At 40.1% G+C, this 22,774-nt stretch overlaps 2 protein-coding genes across 2 annotated transcripts in view; both read left to right on the top strand.

The window, feature by feature from the left end:
* Nucleotides 1–8,601, top strand: part of LOC142103914 (uncharacterized) — a 57,830-nt gene extending 49,229 nt beyond the window's left edge. Inside the window, exons 24-31 of the mRNA XM_075188295.1 lie at nt 607–758; nt 2,067–2,211; nt 2,545–2,694; nt 3,179–3,331; nt 5,827–5,924; nt 6,432–6,566; nt 7,565–7,676; nt 7,864–8,601. Coding sequence (XP_075044396.1) covers nt 607–758; nt 2,067–2,211; nt 2,545–2,694; nt 3,179–3,331; nt 5,827–5,924; nt 6,432–6,566; nt 7,565–7,676; nt 7,864–8,022 — 1,104 coding nt within the window. The 3' untranslated portion in view covers nt 8,023–8,601. The remainder of the gene's footprint in view (nt 1–606; nt 759–2,066; nt 2,212–2,544; nt 2,695–3,178; nt 3,332–5,826; nt 5,925–6,431; nt 6,567–7,564; nt 7,677–7,863) is intronic.
* Nucleotides 8,602–17,928: 9,327 nt separating this feature from the next.
* Nucleotides 17,929–22,774, top strand: part of TPCN2 (two pore segment channel 2) — a 38,421-nt gene continuing 33,575 nt past the window's right edge. The window contains exons 1-3 of the mRNA XM_075188294.1: nt 17,929–18,259; nt 20,756–20,817; nt 22,496–22,573. Coding sequence (XP_075044395.1) covers nt 18,085–18,259; nt 20,756–20,817; nt 22,496–22,573 — 315 coding nt within the window. The 5' untranslated portion in view covers nt 17,929–18,084. The remainder of the gene's footprint in view (nt 18,260–20,755; nt 20,818–22,495; nt 22,574–22,774) is intronic.

Below are 22,774 nucleotides of genomic sequence, written 5' to 3'. Positions count from 1 at the left end.
TTAAAGGGGTATTCTACTATGAGACAACTTTAATTTGTTGGTTTGCATGACCCCTACAATAATTTTATAAATACCATGTGACATAAGTTTAATTGTGCTGTCTATTCAGATCTCTGTTTAATTTGCAGGTGGTTGTAGGTGATAGGTACTCTTTAAAGTATGCCTGCTACCAGGAGCCGCCTTCAGTTGTGGGTGGTCCATAGTAGCTGCACCCGCTTGCACCTATGGTAGTTAGTTTGCCTGTTACCTACACAGATTGTAGGCAGACATTCATGAAAACAACGCCTAGAAGTTCCTTTGTCTGATCCATACTGCATGCCTAAAAAAAAATGGTTAAAACCTCTAGTAATATCTAGTAATCATATGCTGGTGCATATGAGGGTCTTCCAAATATTAGTCTGCCCACAGTGGCTGTCTTCACAGTGTGTAGGACAGGCAAACTTTAATGCTTGCTTAATTGCTTGTGCTGTTTCTGTATAGCTCCCAAATAATTTTAGATGCCAACTTTTAGTATGTGTATGCACATTTTATCCCAAACGTTGACCTTGTTGCAGTTAAAATGACTCCATTGTGTATTTGTTTTAATTGTTTCTTTTCGTTCGACAGGTGACAGAGCTGATCAACAATTCCGCAGCAGAATCCTTAAAACTAAAGACAAGAGTGCACGAGTTGGAGAGACTACTGCAAGAGGCGAAAGTCAAACAGCAGAGATTGGAGAGAGAAGTCTCGGGCTTTCAGCACGAGCTGGCTGAGCTGAGGTACACTGTGCCAACTTTAGCTGCTATCTCTGTACCCTCTGTTAACTTTGTCTACTTTCTTACACCCTTTTCCCCAACAGTCACTCTTTTCATCGATGAAAGGGGATATAGTCTTGTGGTGAACGGATGTGCTAATGCTGATTATAGCTTGATTGGGGGTGTGCATTAGTTTTCTTCATATTTTTGGGATATTGGGCGGTACATTTCCTGGATAAATATACAGCTCGGGACGGTGTGTTAGTAACAGTGATTTGTGTGGCTCAGTATCATTAACACAATGCACGTTGCAGAAGTGAGTAACTCAGAGAGTGAGAGGGCCCCAGACATAGGACACCCTGAGGTTTTGCCTCTGGGGTGTTAGCAGTGGTTAGCACTTCTGCCTCACAGCACTGGGGTCATGTGTTTAATTCCCGTCCATGGCCTTATCTGTATGGAGTTTGTATGTTCTCCCCGTGTTTGCGTGGGTTTCCTCCAGGTGCTCCGGTTTCCCCCCACACTCCAAAAACATACTGGTAGGTTAATTGGCTGCTATCAAAATTGACTCTAGTCTTTCTCTCTCTCTCTCTCTCTCTATGTATGTTAGGGAATTTAGTCTGTAAGCGCCAATGGAGCAGGGACTGAAGTGAGTGAGTTCTCTGTACAGCGCTGCGGAATCAGTGGCGCTATATAAATAAATGGTGATTGTGGTGATGATGATAAATAAGTAAACTGAAAAACAGAGTTCTTATTTAATCTGTATGGAAAGTCCTGCAGCAGTGTTTTTCTTTTTAAATGCTGTGTGCCAAATACTGATTGTTCAGTGTGAAATACCAAGTAATGGATTTGACTTGCAATACTGAGCCTTTGAGCTCTTTGATCTTCTTTGTAATTGTTTTACAGTATAGATATTTCATATAACGTTGTAGACACAACATATAGTTGGTTTGTCACACAATATAATGCCAGCTTGGTACTTTTCCTCTATTCTCTCCTGTGAAGTTTGGATAGAAAAATAACTGAGTTTCCTGCGGGGAGGGGATATAGACCTGGGAGAAGTTGTCAGACTTACTGAAGAAAATTTAAAGTGCCAAACTCCTGCTTGGACCCTCTGTACCCCATTGTCAATGTCCCCCAACGGAAGAACATAAATAGAAAACTACTGTTTTGTATCCTTACGTAAATAGCGGATAACCAAGCTCTTATTAAATCCTAATCAGATATCCAAAATCTGAGGGTTATCTTTTGTCTGGATAAGTGACATTGAATTTTACCTCCAGGCACTGGTGCAATAAATTAATTTATTTCCTTCTTTACACTTTTCATGCCTAGATCAGAGAAAAATGTTCTCCTTACGGAAGTGCAGTCTCGACATCAACAATTCGACGCGACGCTGGCTGAGAGAGACCGTCGGCATACAGAACTGTACAAAATCCAGGAAACTGATAAACTTGGCAGTAATTTATATGGAGAAAAGGTAACTCTTCCATCTGATATATTACGTATACTCTATTAAAGAACTACATGGTTTGTGTTTTTACTTATGTTTATAGCTTTAAAAATGACCACATCAATGTATAGTTATACTGTGCAATGTGTAGAAATGTGCTGTAATCTATGTCAATCTATGTTCTGTGGAAAATAAAACATTTGACGATTGCTAAACTAAAAAATGAGTTAGGATCTGGTTGCTGTGGGTTACAGCACATCTGTCCACATAACACCGGATTATTAAACACTGTATAAGGTTTATAAAGAGCATTGTCTTAATCTGCATAAAACCTAACATACATGACCATTATTTCTGCAGGGTGTGGAGAAAATGGCTTTGGTGGGAAGTCCTGTTACAGAAACGGTGAATACACTTAGAGGAGACAAGGGGCAAACACAGAATGAAGTACAACGATACATTCAAGAATTATATCAAAGAGACGTAATTATACAGCAGATTAATGCCAAGGTAAGAGTCTTGTTCATATGATTCATAGGCACATAGATTATAAGAAGAGTCCTGCTTGTATAGCAAATCAAGACAGGGATAGGAGAGCTAAATATGTAGATATTATTATTATTATTATTATTATTATTATTGTCATTTATTTACAAGACGCCACAAGGCTTCTGCAGCTCTGCACATAGGAGGTTACAACATATAACAACATAATATAAATACATACCGATCGGAAATGGGAACAGATATGTAGAATAATGCATGGACGCAATTAATGGTCACGTGGCCTACAGAAACAATACAACCAGTCAAAACAGAGTGGGCGGACGCGAGACGTTAGAGTGCAGAACCCTTTTTGTACCGCAGATAAATGAATAAGACAGTCCTGACACAACTATTCCGAGAAGCGGTTATAGCTAATGTAGTCGCTGTGAATTACTAGTAGACGTCTTGCTGTCTATGAAGCCGCGTCACACTCCGCGTTTTCTCCCAGGCAGTGGAATCTGTGAAGATGAACGCTGTATTGTCCGCTCAGCTGAAGAACGTGTCACAGGGACTGAATGATACACAGATGAAGTACACTGACTTGCAGAGTCAGTATTACAAACTTCAAAGGGACTTCCAAACCGCACAAGTCACAAATCAGGTGAGACCTAATAACAGTTATCTGTTCTAATGCAAGTTACATGGAACTGTGCTTCATAATACATAGGCTGATACTGTGATTTCTGTAGGTGCAGATAATGAGATGTACTTATGTTCTATATATTAGTGTCCTAATCCTTTCCTGTTGTCTAGTGAAACACTGTCAACCGTTTAATTCAATAGCATACAGAATATGGCACTCTCACGAAAGTGGAGGTGAGTAACCGTCTCAGAATACACATACTCACCACTGGGAGTGTTGCAGAGTCAGTCCCTCACTGTATGAAGACCAGGTCCTGACCTCCAGTAGTTAGTTTTAGGAGTAGCAAAGTCCTGTCTCTCAAATGTGCCCTCAAAGATCATGTAATCCCAGAGCTCAGAGCACATGATATATCTCTGACGCGTTTCACAGACGTTTAGACACTGGTTAGCATTGCTGTGTCACAGCACTGGGGCCATGGGTTCGGTTCTGGCTAGAGCACTATCTATGTGGAGTTTGTATGTTCTCTCTGTAATAGTAGTAGGCACTATTCAAATAAAATAACAAAGAAAGAAAAGCAGTTCTACTTCTACTCTATCCGATAGGGAGATACATAAATATAGGTGATTCTACCACCACTACACTCTCATGTGTACTCCCATCTCATTTACCTGTCCCAGACTCCAACATTTTAATATTTCGCTTTTTAATTATTAAATTCATTTTTAATGCATATCAATAAAACATTTTGGTTTTATGAGTTATGTTTATGTATTATCCATCTTCAACAATCCCCTCAATGATATAATTTCCCAGTATTGGACTAAATATTTGCGTCTTTAGTGCGCCTTCGTTGGAAGTAGTGCTGCTTTTATTTCTTTTTTATTCTATTGTGATAGATTACTACTAAAAGTAGCACCTGATAGCAACGACCTAAATTTTTGTACTGCCCTTGTGTGTAAAATATTATAAGAGAAAAATAAAAAAAAAATCTTGTGCGGGGGGATATTCTTTAATGATTATACTATTCAAATAAAGGCTAATGAAATAAGTAAATAAAGCCACCAGGTTTCTGCTTTAAAGCGTTATGGGATAAAGGTATTGGCTCCTCATTTAAATACCACCTTCCCCAACAGTGATCCCAGATTTGATTAGCTGAATGCTATTAATCCATTAGGTGTTTACCCTGTAAAAACAATTAGTAATCTTTTCCACATTGCCTTGATTACATTTAAGAACTTTGCGGCTTATACATTTAAACTCATTTTCAATAATTCATTTGATGTCATCTTGCATGAACCAAAGTGGCAATTTCGGGAATTTCAGATTTATAAACATCTCATATTCAATGACAATTAATTTATCACATAGATCCTGCAAAATGTAATTTGCACCTGTCCTACATCCTCCACTTCAAACGAACACTAAATAAAATTGAGTTTTACTAATAAAATTTAATTTTACGTCATGCGTTTAGTTTAATTTGCTCCATGCTAAAATATAATAGTTTTTTTTTACGGGGAAATCATGACTGATAGTTGGCCTCGTCTTTCCTAGTCATACTCTGTGTTACAAGTATGTGTTTGACAAAACATGACGTAAACGTAGAGTAGGGGGTTTGCTGTATAATGCTCTTGTAATTAGGTAGATGATATTGCTGTTTAATATTTAGTTTAATGCAAAATAAATAAGTGGACTATATGGCGCCCTGCTTGTATTGAAATAATTGGAGTGAGGGGTGTGCTGTGTATTCTCAACAAAATGTAGACCCAAATGTTTTAAATAGAAAATGTTTAAGAAATTTGATAGTTTCAGTGGGAAATTGGGCACAAAAAAATATTGAGGTGAACTCTGGTACTGTACTGTGTATGCAAATGTGCTGTAACTTATAGTAAAATCGGAGCCAATCACATGTTTGCTTTTATTCCTAAGCTACACTGAAATTACTATTAGCATCCGGTTGCTATGGGTTACAACACTTGTGTGTACCATTTTATTAACAAGGCCCTTATACAAGTGTAAGTACTATAGATACTCCTAGGGGTAAATGTATGAAGCTGAGAGTTTTCCGGCGGGTTTGAAAAACCAATCAGATTCTAGCTATCATTTATTTAGTACATTCTACAAAATGACAGCTAGAATCTGATTGGTTGCTATAGGCAACATCTCCACTTTTCAAACCCGCCGGAAAACTCTCAGCTTGATACATTTGCCCCCTAGAGCTGTATAAACATAGAATATGGCATTTAGGCTTTGTAACATTGTGAAGCCATCAATCCTCTACAAATCTTTTCTGAATGAACATCTCATGCCCACATAAAACCCCATTAAAGGGTAATTTATGAAGCACACAGTCTGCAGGCCCAGAAGGCTCCTTTATGTTCAATGTCTTTTATTTCTCCTTACCAATCCAACACTTCCTTCCTTTCATGTAGAGCTGTAGATCGCTATATAAGAACCACCTATTGAAACCTTTAACATTGCTGAATTAATACCTCCCTCCTGTTTTGTCACAGAATAATATCCTGACTGAAGTACCCCCAGGAGCTCCTCAGGAGAGAGCAAATGTCCTTGTGGAAATAGACAATGCCGAGCTGGCTGACCTGAGAAGAAGGTTTGTTAATGTCTCCAAGGACCTTTCTATTATATAACGATCTAGCTTTCTCCTCGCAGTCCTTGAGAGAATTATATTCTGTCAGAACATTCCTGATTCTTCCACTGGTATTCAGAGCAAGAGCGCTTAGGGCCAATGAGATCTCATGTTGGCGGGAGAAGGATTTCTGTTTAGCGATGAGACGTGTCTTAGTGCTGGACTCTCATAGGAGAACAAAGGTTTGATAAACTATTGGATAAACCTGATAATGGAAATGACCTGTGGTCTGCCCTTCTATGACATTTGTAGAAGATTATGATGATGTCCTGATATGGGTTTTGTCTGTTCAAGTCTCTCACAGGCTTTCAAAGCAATCTCATATTGAATGGGGCACAATTATCCGTACAGAAGAGGTTATGATGCAGCTGCTGGTTCTCCAAATGGTTCCTGACTAATCTGTTTATTTGATGGCCATGTCAGACAATGTTTACATGTCCTGTCATTTATTTATTTTATTATTTTTTTAAGACTTACCGAGGCTGAACTCCATCATGACGCTACACAACAAGAGCTCTCCCAGTTATCGGAAAGGCTGGCTGAGGAAAGGGCCCGGAGGGAGGAGGCAGAGGAGGCCCTGAATCTCACAGAGCTCCATAATAACAGGTTGGAGCACTTTTATTGTTTTATATGAGACATTACAGTTTAAGCATCTCTGACCCTAGTTCGGTTTTTTAGACCCTGAAAGGGGAGTGGCCTGTTGGAAAGGGGGTGTCTATGAACTGTAATGTGGGCATTGTTGTATGGATCGGGTTGGTGTTTGGGCACATCAGGACATGGTTTGGTGGCTTTTTTTTTTTTATGCCGAAACATTGGTGGCAGCAGAATGTGGGTGATGTTTTACACCTAAGAATCGATGCACTGGGTAACAAGAATGTCCCCATTTCCCTCATTAGTTATTCCAGGGCCCTATATTGTAGGTGAGCACAGGGCTCTTTCCATTACTTTTATTGAGGAACCTACGCAGTCCTCTAGAGTGTAGCAGGACAGTGTTCTTCACATCCTCAATCTGCTCTCTTCCACTGTGGGAGTCCCTGCCCCACACATCTGTGCCCAGCCTCATTCACGGGTCCAGTGGACCCTTAGCCTAGGGTGAGGAATATTTGGGCACTGCTGCCCACCCCTGCAACTTTGCCTGTTTTTCCATCGTAATCACCTGAGTGCCCCAGACAGGGAGAACTGGGCACGTAAGAGTGTTGGTCATACCTTCAGCAATGGAACACACTGCAGTGATCCACTCATCGCCTGTTTCTAATATGGAGACCTGGCCCAAAAGAGACAGAGCCTGCAGGAGTGCAAGTTTCCACAGGGCATCTGTGGGAGACCCCCACTGGAATGTTGCTGGACCAATCAGATCCTACGCACGTGACTAGGTCAGCTGACATCAGGTTCTAAACTCCGTTCAGGCAACACTATATGTTTGTTTAATTTACGATCAACTTTTTCAGCCTCCAGTCTTTAGTGCACACTGACTGTAGTGTGAGAGGGTGGGAGTGTTAAGTACACTGAGGAAGCCCCCTCCTCTTAATACTCTTGTACAGACATTTATGGAAATCAATCCAAGACTGGCACAGATATCCTCATGTTGTGTCTGTCTGTTTTAGGATGGAAACAAAGACGCCGTCCAGAGACTACGAGTTCTCTCTCCAGATGGAGTCAGACGATGAACGAGAAGCCTTAATTATTGATCCTACTCAGAATATTGTGGTGCGAAAAGTAAGTGTACAACTGGTGTCCAGTGACACATTGGGGGCTGGGACCATCTTGGAGAGTGAAGCTCAGTGGAAAACCGTATTAGCCTAGTCTGAGTACTTTGTAGTTGTATAGAAAGTTTCGGGAACTCTAATAGGTAACATAATTAAACATGGCTTGATCTTATTTGTGTTTTTTTTTCTTTTATTAGGTCAAGGGCGGGACCCTTTCCGTACGGAGGTGGCTGCGTGGTAGAAGCCTGTACTGTTCAAAGTTGCTGACCTCCAAATCGAAATCTCGCTACCTATTCCTTACCTACCTGCTAGGATTACACATACTTATTATTATGTGCCTGACGGGAGTACTATAGCATGGGACATCCTTCCTACGCATAAGACTTAATATTCTAATACTGTAGTAGCTTCTCTAGATGTTTCAGACTGATCATTTATTATCTACTGGCCGGTATCACTTTGTATATCTAACAGCTACCTGGAAGGGAAGGCTCAGGACAACACCATGGAGAAACATGACACTACTGACTGGGTGAGAAGCACAGAAGAAGGGCATTGTGGGCGATACATACAATAATTACTCCGCTCCTCTAACCCCCTTTGCTCACCCTTATTATATTGCTGCTGTTAAGCCTTGCACTGGCCCTTATTGCGTGTAAATATATATATTTCTCACTCATGTGCAAGCTATATACTGTATATTTTGGTTGTCCTATAAAAAATGATATATTATATTTGCTAAAAAATGGTTCTCATTGTATATAAATGTGCTGCTTCCAGATGATCTATTGAGAATTAAGACTTGAATTGGTGTAAATTGAGTTTCTTTTCTATAAATATATTTTATCAGTTTGAATCGGAGTATTTGGGACTGTTCGCAGCTTCTAGGTGTGTGGAAGAAGCCTTTCCAGTGCAATAAATGAATACAATACTGATTTCTGGAGTGATTTTCTAAAGATAGAAACAATCATGTAATGGTGTATTTAAATGTAAATTCACCTGTTAAGGCCAGCTCAAGACACAGGTAGGGTGACAAGGGCATCCTTGGACTTGTAGATCCACAGGATTTAGCAATCTTTCCAGCTATTCAACTGACTCAACATCTTCAGTCAACTAACAACAAACCCTTAGACTACAGGAAACCAGCTGAGGAGCTACAAGCGCCAGCCATAATGGGCATTTGGCTTGATATTGTAGACGTGATTCTCCTAATCCAATAGTAAGAGAAGATTAACGCTGTGTCTCTACTTGTGTAGTCTACCAGGCTCCAGTACTAGTCAGAAGTGATCCAAGAGCCAAATCACCAATTTCCATCCAGTTCAACAGGGATCCTGGTGCTCGTGTGTATGTGGCCAGCTGTAGGGCAATAGCATGAAATAACATTATATTGATATATTTTGTGTATGGTACGTGGGTGAGCAACACCCCCTGTACTATGTAATGACCAAAACATTTGAATCTAATTGCAAAATATACATTCTCTCTGCTTGGTTATTATGAGCATGCTGCTTAGCATGTAATTATGGAGGGGGTAGTAGGGGGGGTAGTTGAAAAGTTCCCGTTGACTTTGTTGCCTGACAAAATATGCAGAACATTTATGAAGAATTATGGGGCATAATTTGGGGTAGTTAAAGGAAAATGTTGAGGATGCACATTGTCTTGTAGATTTGTATGTCTTTTGCTCTCTCCTACCGGTTCTTATCACTTTCACTACCTGTGGGCTGCTGGTGTCTTTTAGCTCAGTTGCTGCTTGTCTGGTTCCTGGAATGTTGGATGCTCTATTTGGAGAAAAAAATTGGGACATGAAATATAGAAAACTCCAACCAGCCCCTGCGTTAATCAGTAGCACTCACTTTTAATAATTAGCCCTCCCTCCAGCTCCAACATTAAAATGCTAGTATTCACACCTCCAACCAACTTTGACATTAAGTGAAAAGCATAAACATTTAATAAATAGAGCTATTTTCCTGCACCCAACCCCAACATTAAATTAACAGTATTCCCATTTAATAAAAAAACCTCCCTCCCTCCAAACACCGCCAGGAATAAATTAATAGTATTTATGTTAGTAAGTAGAGCTATTTCCCACAACCACCCCCGGGATTAATTAATTCACATTTAATAAATAGCCCTCCTCCCCAAACTCAGCCCCACATTCAGTTAATAGCCCCAAAACCACCCCAGCATTCAATTAAAGGTCCCATCATCCCACGTTAAAATTAATCGACCCCACTATTAAATTAACGCCACAATCAACCCACAAATAAAATAGTACCCATTAAATGAATTTAAATTAGCCTCCACCCACACTTAACCATTAAATTAATAGTCTACTTCCCAGCCATGTTATATTAAGAACCTCACACATTATATTAAGACCCAACCTCCTTCCCACCCACATTATATTAAGATACCCACCTCCCCTCCCTCACACATTATATTAAGATACATTCCTCCGTCCTTTCCTCACACAGTATAGTGTAATACCCTTACCAAAACCCTGAGTACCCTCCAGGGTGAATATATATGGAAACATAGAAATATATGTGTTTACACTAAACAGTATTTATCTCACTGCATAATTTGCTGTAATTACCTGTTGTAATTGCTTATGGAAAACTGAATGTGTGTGGTGGTATCTGTGCCGTTGCCCACATACGCTATTAAGTGACTTGTGTTACTGTTAAATATACAGGGATATAGAAAATGGATTTTGAGTATAATTTTGTATATTGTGCTAATAACAAAATAATTTTATAGTAATTGTAATTATTGGTTTTATAACAGTTGTGTTGGGACTTTTCTCAAACCTCTTTGTCAATAGAAGGAGATGCTTCGAAACCTAGTTAAAACATTGGTTTTAGAAGTCTGCACAGAAGAAGAAGGGGGAGGGGCTCTGACTGGACATGTGACCACTGAGGCTAACTGATCATATGAACACTGAGGCTGACTGATCATGTGACCCCTGAGGCTGACTGATCATGTGACCCCTGAGGCTGACTGATCATGTGACCCCTGAGGCTGAATGGACATGTGACCCCTGAGGGTGAATGGACATGTGACCCCTGAGGGTGAATGGACATGTGACCCCTGAGGCTGACTGATCATGTGACCCCTGAGGCTGACTGATCATGTGACCCCTGAGGCTGACTGATCATGTGACCCCTGAGGCTGACTGGACATGTGACCCCTGAGGCTGAATGGACATGTGACCCCTGAGGCTGACTGATCATGTGACCCCCCCCTGAGGCTGACTGATCATGTGACCCCCCCCTGAGGCTGACTGATCATGTGACCCCCCCCTGAGGCTGACTGATCATGTGACCCCCCCCCTGAGGCTGACTGATCATGTGACCCCCCCCCCCTGAGGCTGACTGATCATGTGACCCCCCCCCTGAGGCTGACTGATCATGTGACCCCTGAGGGTGACTGGACATGTGACCCCTGAGGGTGACTGGACATGTGACCCCTGAGGCTGAATGGACATGTGACCCCCCTGAGGCTGACTGATCATGTGACCCCCCTGAGGCTGATTGGACATGTGACCCCTGTGGCTGACTGGACATGTGACCCCTGTGGCTGACTGATCATGTGACGCCCCTGAGGCTGACTGATCATGTGACCCCCCTGAGGCTGAGTGGACATGTGACCCCTGAGGATAACTGATCATATGAACACTGAGGCTGAATGGACATGTGACCCCTGAGGCTGACTGATCATGTGACCCCTGAGGCTGACTGATCATGTGACCCCTGAGGCTGACTGATCATGTGACCCCTGAGGGTGAATGGACATGTGACCCCTGAGGGTGACTGGACATGTGACCCCTGAGGCTGACTGATCATGTGACCCCTGAGGGTGAATGGACATGTGACCCCTGAGGCTGACTGGACATGTGACCCCCCTGAGGCTGACTGATCATGTGACCCCCCTGACGCTGACTGATCATGTGACCCCCCTGAGGCTGATTGGACATGTGACCCCTGAGGCTGACTGGACATGTGACCCCTGAGGCTGAATGGACATGTGACCCCTGAGGCTGACTGATCATGTGACGCCCCTGAGGCTGACTGATCATGTGACCCCTGAGGCTGATTGGACATGTGACCCCTGAGGCTGACTGATCATGTGACCCCCCTGAGGCTGACTGATCATGTGACCCCCCTGAGGCTGATTGGACAGCAGCTGAATTTTGGCTGGAAACTTCCGGGTTTAATTGCCGATTTCTTTTGACGCTTGAGGTGAGAGGCTGAGAGCACCGACACTTGTGTGAAGTGCTGAGAAGAAAGAAGGGTAATTCCTTTCCCCCACCACTGACTCTGACACAGACTGCACCCAACGGCTGTGAGTGAGAAGAGGAGGTTTCCATGCTGAAAGATGCCCTTATAAGGAGCTTCAGTAGAAGACATCCAGAGCATACTTGCCATACTTACCAACCTTTCCAAGTTGGCCTCTAGGAGCTCCGGAGGGGAGGTGGGCTTGTGGGGGCGGGGCCAAACAAATGGCACCATTTTGGCCCCACCCCCTGCTATGAATGGACAAAAACACCACCAGCCACACACTTTTATTGAGTCAGGAAAAACGTTTGCAATATTAAAATCACCTAATCTGTGTGACACATATATCAGGAGCCAGTTCTAAAGAGTAGAGAATTTCAACTCACTTTAAGCTGCAGAGTTTTACCCCAAAGATGCCAATCAGATATTATCTATCATACATCGGAATACACTAAACTGCTAATAGATGACCTCTGCTTCCTGTCACGTCATTGCTCTGTGCATCATGTTAGTAAATAAGCCCCACTCCCTCCCCTTACAGCTGGGTGTAAATATCTCCATCCTGGTACCGCATATTGCTGGCAGCGTTCTGCAGTCTTTACCGGCTGCTCTGTGACTTCACCACCATTATATTCTGCACAGTCTCTTTACTGTCCTTGTTGTACTCCGGCGATGGATTTACTCATTGGATGAGGGAACATCATTTATCTTGGATCACAGCTTTATATGTCTCATTGTGCAGTTCCACACTTTCATTAACGCTCGGTTGGATGTTGCATTATCTTGGAGCTTAGTGGTCATTGGAAATTTCATAGTGACCATTTCTTGCAAAAGAAACAGCGGCTTCAAGAAGAACGGTCCCAGCTACAGCGAAAAGCTACAAGCAACAAAATGCTCCTGGATGAAAGAAATTAATGAGTATTCTTTCTTGCCAAATTAAAATGAATAGTTTGTCAGTAAATCATTTGTGTAGAATTAGATATATAAAAGGACTTTATATTTTCTTTGCCAAATCTAAATTGTCTGCTATACGAACGCTAACGCTCCTACACAATATTTCTTAGGTGGATGAATAGGAAGAGATTTGTGGAAATGCTGAGCATGAGGTCAGTGAAATTGTAAATTAACATATTGCCTATAGGTAGGTAGGTAGATAGATAAGTAGATAGATAGAGAGAGAGATAGATAAGTAGATAGACAGATAGATGAGTAGATAGAAAAGTAGATAGATAAGTAGATGAATAGATAGATAGATTAGTAGATAGATAAGTAGATAGATAAGTAGATAGATAGATGAGTAGATAGATAAGTAGATAGATAAGTAGATAGATAGATGAGTAGATAGATAAGTAGATGGATAGATAAGTAGATAGATAGATAGATAAGTAGATAGATAGATGAGTAGATAGATGAGTAGATAGATAAGTAGATGGATAGATAAGTAGATAGATAGATAAGTAGATGGATAGATAAGTAGATAGATAGATAAGTAGATGGATAGATAAGTAGATAGATAGATAAGTAGATAGATAGATAGATGAGTAGATAGATAAGTAGATGGATAGATAAGTAGATAGATAGATAGATAAGTAGATAGATAGATGAGTAGATAGATGAGTAGATAGATAAGTAGATGGATAGATAAGTAGATAGATAGATAAGTAGATGGATAGATAAGTAGATAGATGAGTAGATAGATAAGTAGATGGATAGATAAGTAGATAGATAGATAGATAAGTAGATAGATAGAGAGATATTATACTTCCCAACTGGGTCTTTGTCCGTAATCCAGTTTCTACCATTTAGGCATCAAAAGTACATAATACATCCACCAAATTGGTTCATTTAATGTTGTCTCCCCCCCATATAAATGATAGTCCCATTACTGTTAGTTACTGTAACACAGACAGAGGCAATTTGTGACTTTCCAGCTGTAATAGAACTACATGTCCCAGGCTGCCCTACTAGTCTCTAACTCACTGGGCATTCTGGGACTTATAGTTCCACAATGACTTGAGAGTCACAGGCTGCCAAATCCGATTGTAAATCTTCATAAATGAATGGATTTAATATTATACTTTTTCCTTTCCAGCTTGAAGATATGATCTGATTACAATCAAAAAGAAACAAAGGAACCCAAACATCTTAGAGGAGAAGGCTGGTCCAGCTTGTAGGGAAATGTGCTGATTTCTTATTGTCACTCTGATTCCTATAATACGTTGTATTACGAAGAACATAAAACTACTAGCATTGGCTTTGTTACTCAGCTGCCATTATACCTGCGTCCGTCTGATGCAAAGATTTCTGGCTGCTGTTGGTTTATGTATTAGGTACTTAGTAGTTATATTTCCCATCAGGAATGTGCTGCCCTCTGGTCATGGTGCAGGTATGTGATCTTCTACCCGCAAATACATTATCCAGAAAGATCATAAAGTGATAAGGTAAATAAATGCTGCGTTTTGGTGATAATGTCATAGACACAGACATAGTCCACAAATGAGAAATGTACAAAACTTTATCTTGGCGGTTTGGATAGAGCTGCACATCGCTGCTGATTTTGCCCTGCAAGTCGCAGGATTTACTATCCAGCGGTTTGGAAGGAGAAACCCCAAATTGCTGATGTGCCGATGTGCGGTGATTTCAAAACCCTAATTTGCATTCAGTTTAGGGGAAACCACCATTAGGTATTTCATAAAAAGCAAAACAAGTATTAAAGGAATGTTTAAAAAAAACAAACTCCCTCCCCTTCTATAACGGCTCAGTGCCCCCAGAATTCTGGGGGATGAGTGGAACAAATGTTGGGACTCCTGCACCTAGAGATGCCCGGACCAATGCTAAGAAACAGTTGGCTTCTCCTTATTTGCCTGGCAGATGGGTACCAGAGAAATAGTAAATATTGGTACTATGCCCCCGTATAACAAGCTCACAACCACCTCATTTTTCGGCTCAATTTTTATCCTTTTTTCCATTGGCTCAGCAAAGTGCACCTTCCTAAAATCAGTGTTTTGTATTTTTTACCGTGTAAAATATCAGGACAACAATGTCTACTGTGGTGCTTTGTAAAATGTTGATTCCTGGCGGATTTTCATTGATTTTGCCCTTAGTAAATCTTGTGGGTTAGCTGCACTTCAGTAAATGTCTCACCAAGATCTCTTCTACAGTCACTGTGAGGAGCTCTGATAAACAATAACTGTGAGTTTATCTCAGTAACAACGTTATTTTGTTACCACCCAGTTGAAAACAATACATACAATCAGAAAAGGAGAAGTCCAAGGGGATTACATTGCTCCTACCTTATATTGTCAACTTAAACAACACTGTTCGGTTATAATCTGAGGGTAAAAGTGCTAATATGCTTATAGAATGTGGAGATATTAAAGGCAATTTACCTCCGCTCTTATAGCATTCACCCCTATGTGAGTATCCATCTCTCCCGTGTACCCTGCCAATAATATGGATATAAGATACCAGTGTGTATATATATATATATATTGTGGTGTCTTACTAACAGTTCTGCATCACCGATTGTGACGTGTAATAATTTGTATTGTGTAATTAGCAGTTATGTTACTAACGTCATCTTCTCACTCCTACAGGACTTTACAAAGGAATCAATATCTATGAATGAGGCAGAACAAGGAGCGTCATGCAACCCTCAACAATGGAAATTAATTAATAAATGAAAATAATGAGAATAGAGATGTACATGTTACTAGCCTTATCCTTTGACTCCTAAAGGAATTACTACAAAAGGCAAGTGTGGACAACGTATCAGGTGAAATTGAGGCGAAAGAGAGAAAAGAAAGACAGTTTAAAAAATCATCTTACAATTGCTAAAAGAACCATAAAAAGCCATCAGAAACTGCAAAAACAGTTTAATAAATGAGTCGACTAAAGAAAAAAAAAGTTAAACAATTGAACTGCTGACGAATCAGATCACTGATCTTCAAACAAAAATAAAACTCCTTGAAATGACGAAAGTGGAAATAAAATAATAAGTTCTACTGAAAAAGCTCTGTAATTCTCTTTATTCTGACATGCAATTTATGGGGTATTTTATTATTTAATAGTTGTGATAACTGTGGAGATTGTAAATATAATTATTAGTATCTTGCTTAAAAGAACACCAACATAATTTGTAACTGTTCATTAATATAAATAGATTCTATAACATGACATGAATCAGCAGGTAGTGATTGTCCTGCCCAAATAAGTTATAGGAGAATCGGCCGTGGACATGTAGAAATTGAGGAGAAAGATGGAGAAAAAGAAAATAACTGGAATGAAGAAATTGTGGAAGATCAACTAAAAAGGGCAAAAAAAAAAACCCATAAGAAGGCAAAAGAAATATGAAAAGCCAGGGGCAAACACAGGATTTGTAGAGCGGGGTTTCCACACCACGCTGCCAGTGGGCATGACCAGCATGCATGGGGGCGCGGCTATAATTTTAGACAGTGATTGGCTGCTCTCCAACTCTTCCTATCCCCATAATATACATTTGCAATGCTGCGTGCACTACTGTTAGGTGCACACAGCTCTCCCTTTTCAAGCAGAGCCATGTGAAGCAGGGCAGGGTGCAGCCACCTCAATTATACAGTGCCCCAGGCTTGGAGGGGGGTTTCCAGGCACTAGGACCCCCCCCCCCCTCCTTGGTTTGCCTATGACGAGGGCAATGCAGAATCCCATGCGGGTGCAACACCTGCCCACTATGTGCCCATAGTTCAGAAACAAAGAACATATGAATGTAGTGCTGCTAACACAAAGTTAATCCAGATCCAAAACCAAAACCAGATCACGGGGGTCAGTGAACATCTCTAGTAAAAAGTGATGTAAGATATGTAACAGAATGAAATTTGATTTTGTTTTCAAAAATATCAACAACTATTCGCATAAAATAAATTGACTTAAAGGGGGGGTATTCAATTGTTAGCGTTAACGGGAAAAAACGAGCGCTCAAAAAATATTACCGTTTATACGGTAATATTGCGCTCGAAAAGCGTTAATACGGTAGTTTACTCGCGGAATTTCAGCTCGCTGCTCAGGGGGCTGCGAGCTGAAATTCCGTGAGTAATTACCGTATTAACGCTAAGATTTTTTGAGCGCTCGTTTTTTCCCGTTAACGCTAACAATTGAATACCCCCCATTGAGTGGTGAGAGATCAGCCTTGCAGCAGCATTTAGGATGGATTGAAATGTGGATATATGAGTGTTGGGAAAGCCAGATAGCAGAAGGTTGCAGTACTCAAATATAATATAACAAATATAATACATTATAATAAAATATTACACCCAATTAAAACTACAAAAACCCAGAAGCTTTTATGTCATTTATACTGCCTAGTCTCACTAGCTAAGGTCATCCCACGTTCCTGTTTTATATATATCACATGTTCAAAGGTGTTCTATAGTGATTTGGATCCTTTGTTTCCATTATAGTTTACATAGTTATGGTTACATTGCCTTTTCCTGTATTTAACCTTTCTTTTGTGACTTGTATTATTTTATGCTGTTGAAAATAAAAAGTAAAAATAAAAAAAAATGGAAAAAATGTTTTTGAGTAAAGCATTTTTCATGGTATTAAAGGTATAGGCAAGTATGGTCCAACAGGAGGTATAAGCAAACTAACTGCATTTTCTCAAAATTCAAAGTCTCCAAATTACTGCTGACAAATGTTGACCAGCCCAAAATAGTTACAAAATAGGACAGGGATTGAGAAGGGGTTAACATAGTGACAGCTATTCAGTCTATCAGCCTATATCTTATGCAGTTGTTCGTCCAGTCAATATTTTTTTTTTTAACTATTTAAAAACTAAAATAGTATAAAATTAAAGTTACAGTGAAACACATTGATTTTCTCAAAGTTACAAACTTTTTTTTTTTTTAAATAAAGCTTTGAGCATACAAAGGAATATGTAGCCGGGATTTGTAGTTAAGGGAGCGCTACAGGCACTGCAACGTAACCTTGCCCGAAACTACATCTCCCGGCATGCCCCGCGCGCGCGTCTCTTGTTCCGTGTTCTTAGAAGACAGACAAGATAATGTCCAGTGAGAGATTAGTGCTGAGACAAGTTTGTGGTCACGGAGTGTTGGCTGCTAGTTGGGAGCGATAATAGTCTAGTTCGGTCGGTCGTGGTCGCACGCGATGGAATCGGAGCCTCTGCTGAACCCTCTGGAGAGGAGTTGGTGTGCAGAACCGGACTTCAGCACCCAGGAGACGATCCCCCAACCCAGGACCGGCTCGTATTCCTCCACAGCATCCTCTGGGGGTATTCTGGTGCATGGAGTACCCAGGGGCTCCAGACCACCTTCGTCTAATGGTAAGAAGCTGCAAAGCACTTCAGTCATATCATTAAATGACAATTAAATTATAATAATCTATATTAAAACCTCAACTTGCCCCAGTGTTACCACCACAAATAAGTAATAAATGACACCTCATCCTTGTGTGCTAAATTATGCTGCATTTAGGCTTCATCTTCACCATATGTGAGTCAATAATTAATGTAAATGTAGTTTTATTGAGATGCAATGTACATTGAGCTGATTTATACCTGGTAAGCTGAGATACTTTAATTTGCAGTAGTTTTCTTCTTCTCCTTCATCATTCTAATTACTTTTTAATTTATGCCCAGAAATTTAGTTAAATAACAGTGAGTCACGTGATTCCTAGTTGGAGCACATACTTCAGTTAATGACACACAACAAAGTTTGTAGAGTGAGGGCTGCACATGAAAGTGTTTTTGGGGCCACCAATTACACATCCTAAATATCCTTTCAATTTAAACAGAAAATAAGTATACATAGTAATTTTTGCATATAGAATATAATAAACTGTGCTGTGGGCAGAGTTGGGGATACATTTTGGGACTGTCTCTGTAAACTAGGGACAGCTAGCAGTTATGTTTTGTGAAGTTTTCAGTTACTGGCAGTATGTGTCATAGGATAAAACTGTACACACCCACACATTTTTTTAATATTATCTGCTGACAAAGATTAAAACATGTTTGTGACACTACTGTTTAGACACAAGGCTGATTCATATATAAGTCCCTTTACTGCATACAGTGTATTGCGTGATATAGCTCAGCAATGGCCTTTATGCCAATGAATGCAACTGCATGCAATTCATGTATGATGGCACTTACTACTGCCTAAAGCTTGGGGCGAAACGGGGTAGGGAAGGGGTGGATGAACGTAGGTAATGTACAGTGAGGGCGTGACAACGCACATGTCTGATTTTGTTCTGGGTGTATTGTATGTACGTGTTTTTTTAGCCCTATCATTTGCACCAGATACAGGTCAGGAGTAAATGCTGACTGATAGTGATGACAACATGTATGCGTGCCGCTAGATGGCACAGAACACGTGTTTGCAAGAAAAGGGAACTATAAAAATGCATTTTATGTACAGTACACATTGAGAACATCCGTATTTAATGTAAAAAACACACTTTGTTTTGAAACACATCATTTTATTGGTAATTTCTTTTATACATTTTTTTTTTTGTCATGCGTTCTGATGGGATTTTGTATTGCACATATGCATTGTGCGTATCCTGAAGTCTGTTCTGTCTGTCTACATAGACAAGTAACATATAGACAGAGAGTACTTATACCTAGATTCTTTTTAAATGTAAGTTGCGTTCAACTTACGTTTGAAGGTGAATTGGATAGAGCATCTGTAACACGTTAGGATGGTGTTTTAATATTGCTGCAAATTTGATACACTGTCCATCTCTGCGCGCTTTGCAATTTGAACAAATGTGCCTAATTACCTGTTTAGTGCACTAAAAGAACCTAGAAATGTGCTTCCTTAGGTGGGACCCATTAGGATGGCTCCCAACTATTGGCACATCCTGTGTACCCATAAAGCTCCAATCATTTTGCTGGTAGGAAAATGCTGCATCTCCCCCTGCTGAATAGGGAACGCTCCCTAAATGTGCTTTCTCCACCTCTTGGATCTCATTTAAATAATCTCATCCTGAAAAAAAAAAAAAAAAAAGTAAAATCTAAATTTGGGCATATGGATACATTCATGTGCTTAGTTTCTCCAATCAGAAGATTTAAAGGGAGGAATTCAATTCCACCCAAAGTACCACCGCGCTAAATCTATAACCATTATATGGTAATTGTGCGCGTAATTACCGTTATTACGGTAGTTCGAACGCTGTTTTTTTTGGGAAAGCTGGGTTAATATTACCGTAATAACGGTATTATCTATAATGCGGTGGTACTTCGGGGGGAATTGAATTCCCCCAAAATGTTGCACCCCTCTGACATGCCATCTTGACCCACAACCGAATATAAATGGATGCAACAAGAGTTGTGTAATCTCCAAAAAACTAATTTGTGCTGTGTTTTTTACGGCAAATGACTATTAATGTGCTTCTTGAGTAAGTAGCAGTCCTGTACATCCTCCATAACACCTAATCGCTGTTGTTGGGTGACCGTGTGTCAGAGGAATCGCATTCAGGCAAAGAGGTGTAAATTCATATAGATTTCTGATAAAATGTATTTGTATAGACATCACAATTCGTAATGTAATAAAACAACCATGTCATATTCTAACACTCATTTTTTTCGTACAAAGGCATTTAATGGAGTATTTTCTGTGCTGCTTTACACAGTATGTCAGCAGTGTTCATTCATCTGATATAAAAGGAATGTAGTCGTAATGAAAGCAAGTCACCAATGTTTGTTTTTACTGACTGCCAAACAGGCTAGATCACGTCCCACACTGAAGATCAGTAACGTCTATAATATATATATTGGGCAATTATACTAAGAATTGAAACTCTATTTTTATCCTTCCAGGGGTTGCGGATGAAAGTCTTTACGTAAAACAAGCAGTTGTGTTTATTGAAGATGCAATTCAAGTAAGTATGAGAATATAACCTCGGCGATGATTTTATGTTTATTGTAATCTACCTTTATGGATAATTCCTCCAGGATAGGTCTGGCCAACCTGTGGCTCTTCAAGTGTTGAGAAACTACAAGTCCCAGCATACCCTGCTAGTTATCCACTTGTTATCGGTTGGCAGAGCATTCTGGGGCTTGTAGTTTTGCAACACCTGGAGAGCTACCAGTGGTCCAATCCTGCTCTAGGACTTTTTCTCTTGACTTATTGAAAGCATCTTCTGTGTTTCAATGCCCTGCAAAGATACAGTGATTATAAAAAAGTATTCACATCCTTTGGCATTTGTTTTTACATTTTATTTACTCTTACGACTGATGCACATAGAATACCATGTAATGTTAAAAAAAATAAAAAAAGACACAAAATTGGTTGCATCAATCACCTAATAAACCGTTTTCAGACGTCGCATAATTGATTGACATCAACAATTTAAAGTATTTTACTTTATTTCAAAATAAATGTATTGTATCTGTTTGTGAGTGGTCCCCAGTTGGTTAGTGCATTTCCAAACCAGAGCTTCATCATGAACATCAATGAACATTTCAAAGCAAGTCTAAGAAAATGTTTTTGGAGAGCACCAATCGGAGGAGGATAGGATAAGATTTCAAAGACTTGTAATAGTCCCTGGAGCACAATGGTAAAGAAAAGGACAAAATTATGGCACAACTGTGAATTTGTCTTAAAAACCGTTTCAGCATCCATGGGAGATGTGCACTTGTTAGAGAGACCTATGGCAGTTGTAACAGAGGTGGAGGACTGTCCTAGTTTTTTGTGCTCAAAGGCAGGTGCTATATTTGGTACAAGCCTAACACTGCATCTTTCCAAGTACACTATCGAGCAGCATAATGCTATAGATGCTTTCAGGTGTAGACAATTCACTATGCAAGAAACCGAGGACTTGGGAGAAGATTCATATTGCAACAAGAAAATGACCAAAAGCATGCAGCAAAAGTCACAGTGGTTTAAATATAAAAAGACCAACGACTTTTAGAGGTCCAGGCTTTAAACGCACAGAGCTAAAGGTATTTCTGCCATACCCAGGAGGGGTGTGGCAAGGATGGGGCGTGGTCTAAGGCACTCGGAGAGTTGTTGCCGGCCCTATACACAGCAATAGTGGCCCTACTTGCTCTTTAAATAACTTCCCCACGCTCCAGTTTTATAATATGTATTCAAATCATTGGTCATACAGAATTCTATTCAGTGCCTAGCTCCTTATTAATCCGTACAAGTCCTCAATTGACTTTAAAGCCAACCCTGGCCTTGGGAGCTTTATGCAAAAATATTTCCCATCCAAGAACAAAGTTAATATTGTGACTAAAAGCATAAGATACTACAGCTGGTTATTTCCATCGGTTCGCTTACAAAGAGATCTTTTCTTGTGGATAAATTAAGGGTTGGGTTTCTAATATTCCACTTTAAATGGCTAAATCGGTAATGTTCTCTAGTGACTTGGGGGTAAGGGTTCCCATGTTTGCCCCAGCTGTCAATCTCTTCCAACCACTGCTTTGTAACACCTAACAAGTAGTCATAATAATACACACCGCATGCATCACTATTTACATTGTAAGACCAACCTAACATGAATATGTGGATTGTGTTATGTTTGCGTGAACTGACTATTTTCTTTGTATCTACAGTATCGCTCCATAGACCATCGTGTTGACCCAAACTCTCTGCAGCTGTATCAGTGGTATTATTCCGATCTGTGCCAATGGTGAGCGCCAAGAGCGTTTTCTTGCTCTTTGTTTATTTATTTGTATTCATTAAGGAAAGTAAGGCAAAAAAAAGGAGTCAATGTTCTCTGGGACAAACCATGTTACAATGCCAGGGGTGCAAATTGGTTTATTATTTTGTGCATAAGTTAAATACTGACTGTTTTTTCATCTAGCACACAAATACTTGATAGCTTTATTTTT

Source organism: Mixophyes fleayi, chromosome 10 (assembly GCF_038048845.1).
Source record: "Mixophyes fleayi isolate aMixFle1 chromosome 10, aMixFle1.hap1, whole genome shotgun sequence".
NCBI lineage: Eukaryota > Metazoa > Chordata > Amphibia > Anura > Limnodynastidae > Mixophyes > Mixophyes fleayi.
This window is presented reverse-complemented; position numbering and strand designations above follow the sequence as displayed.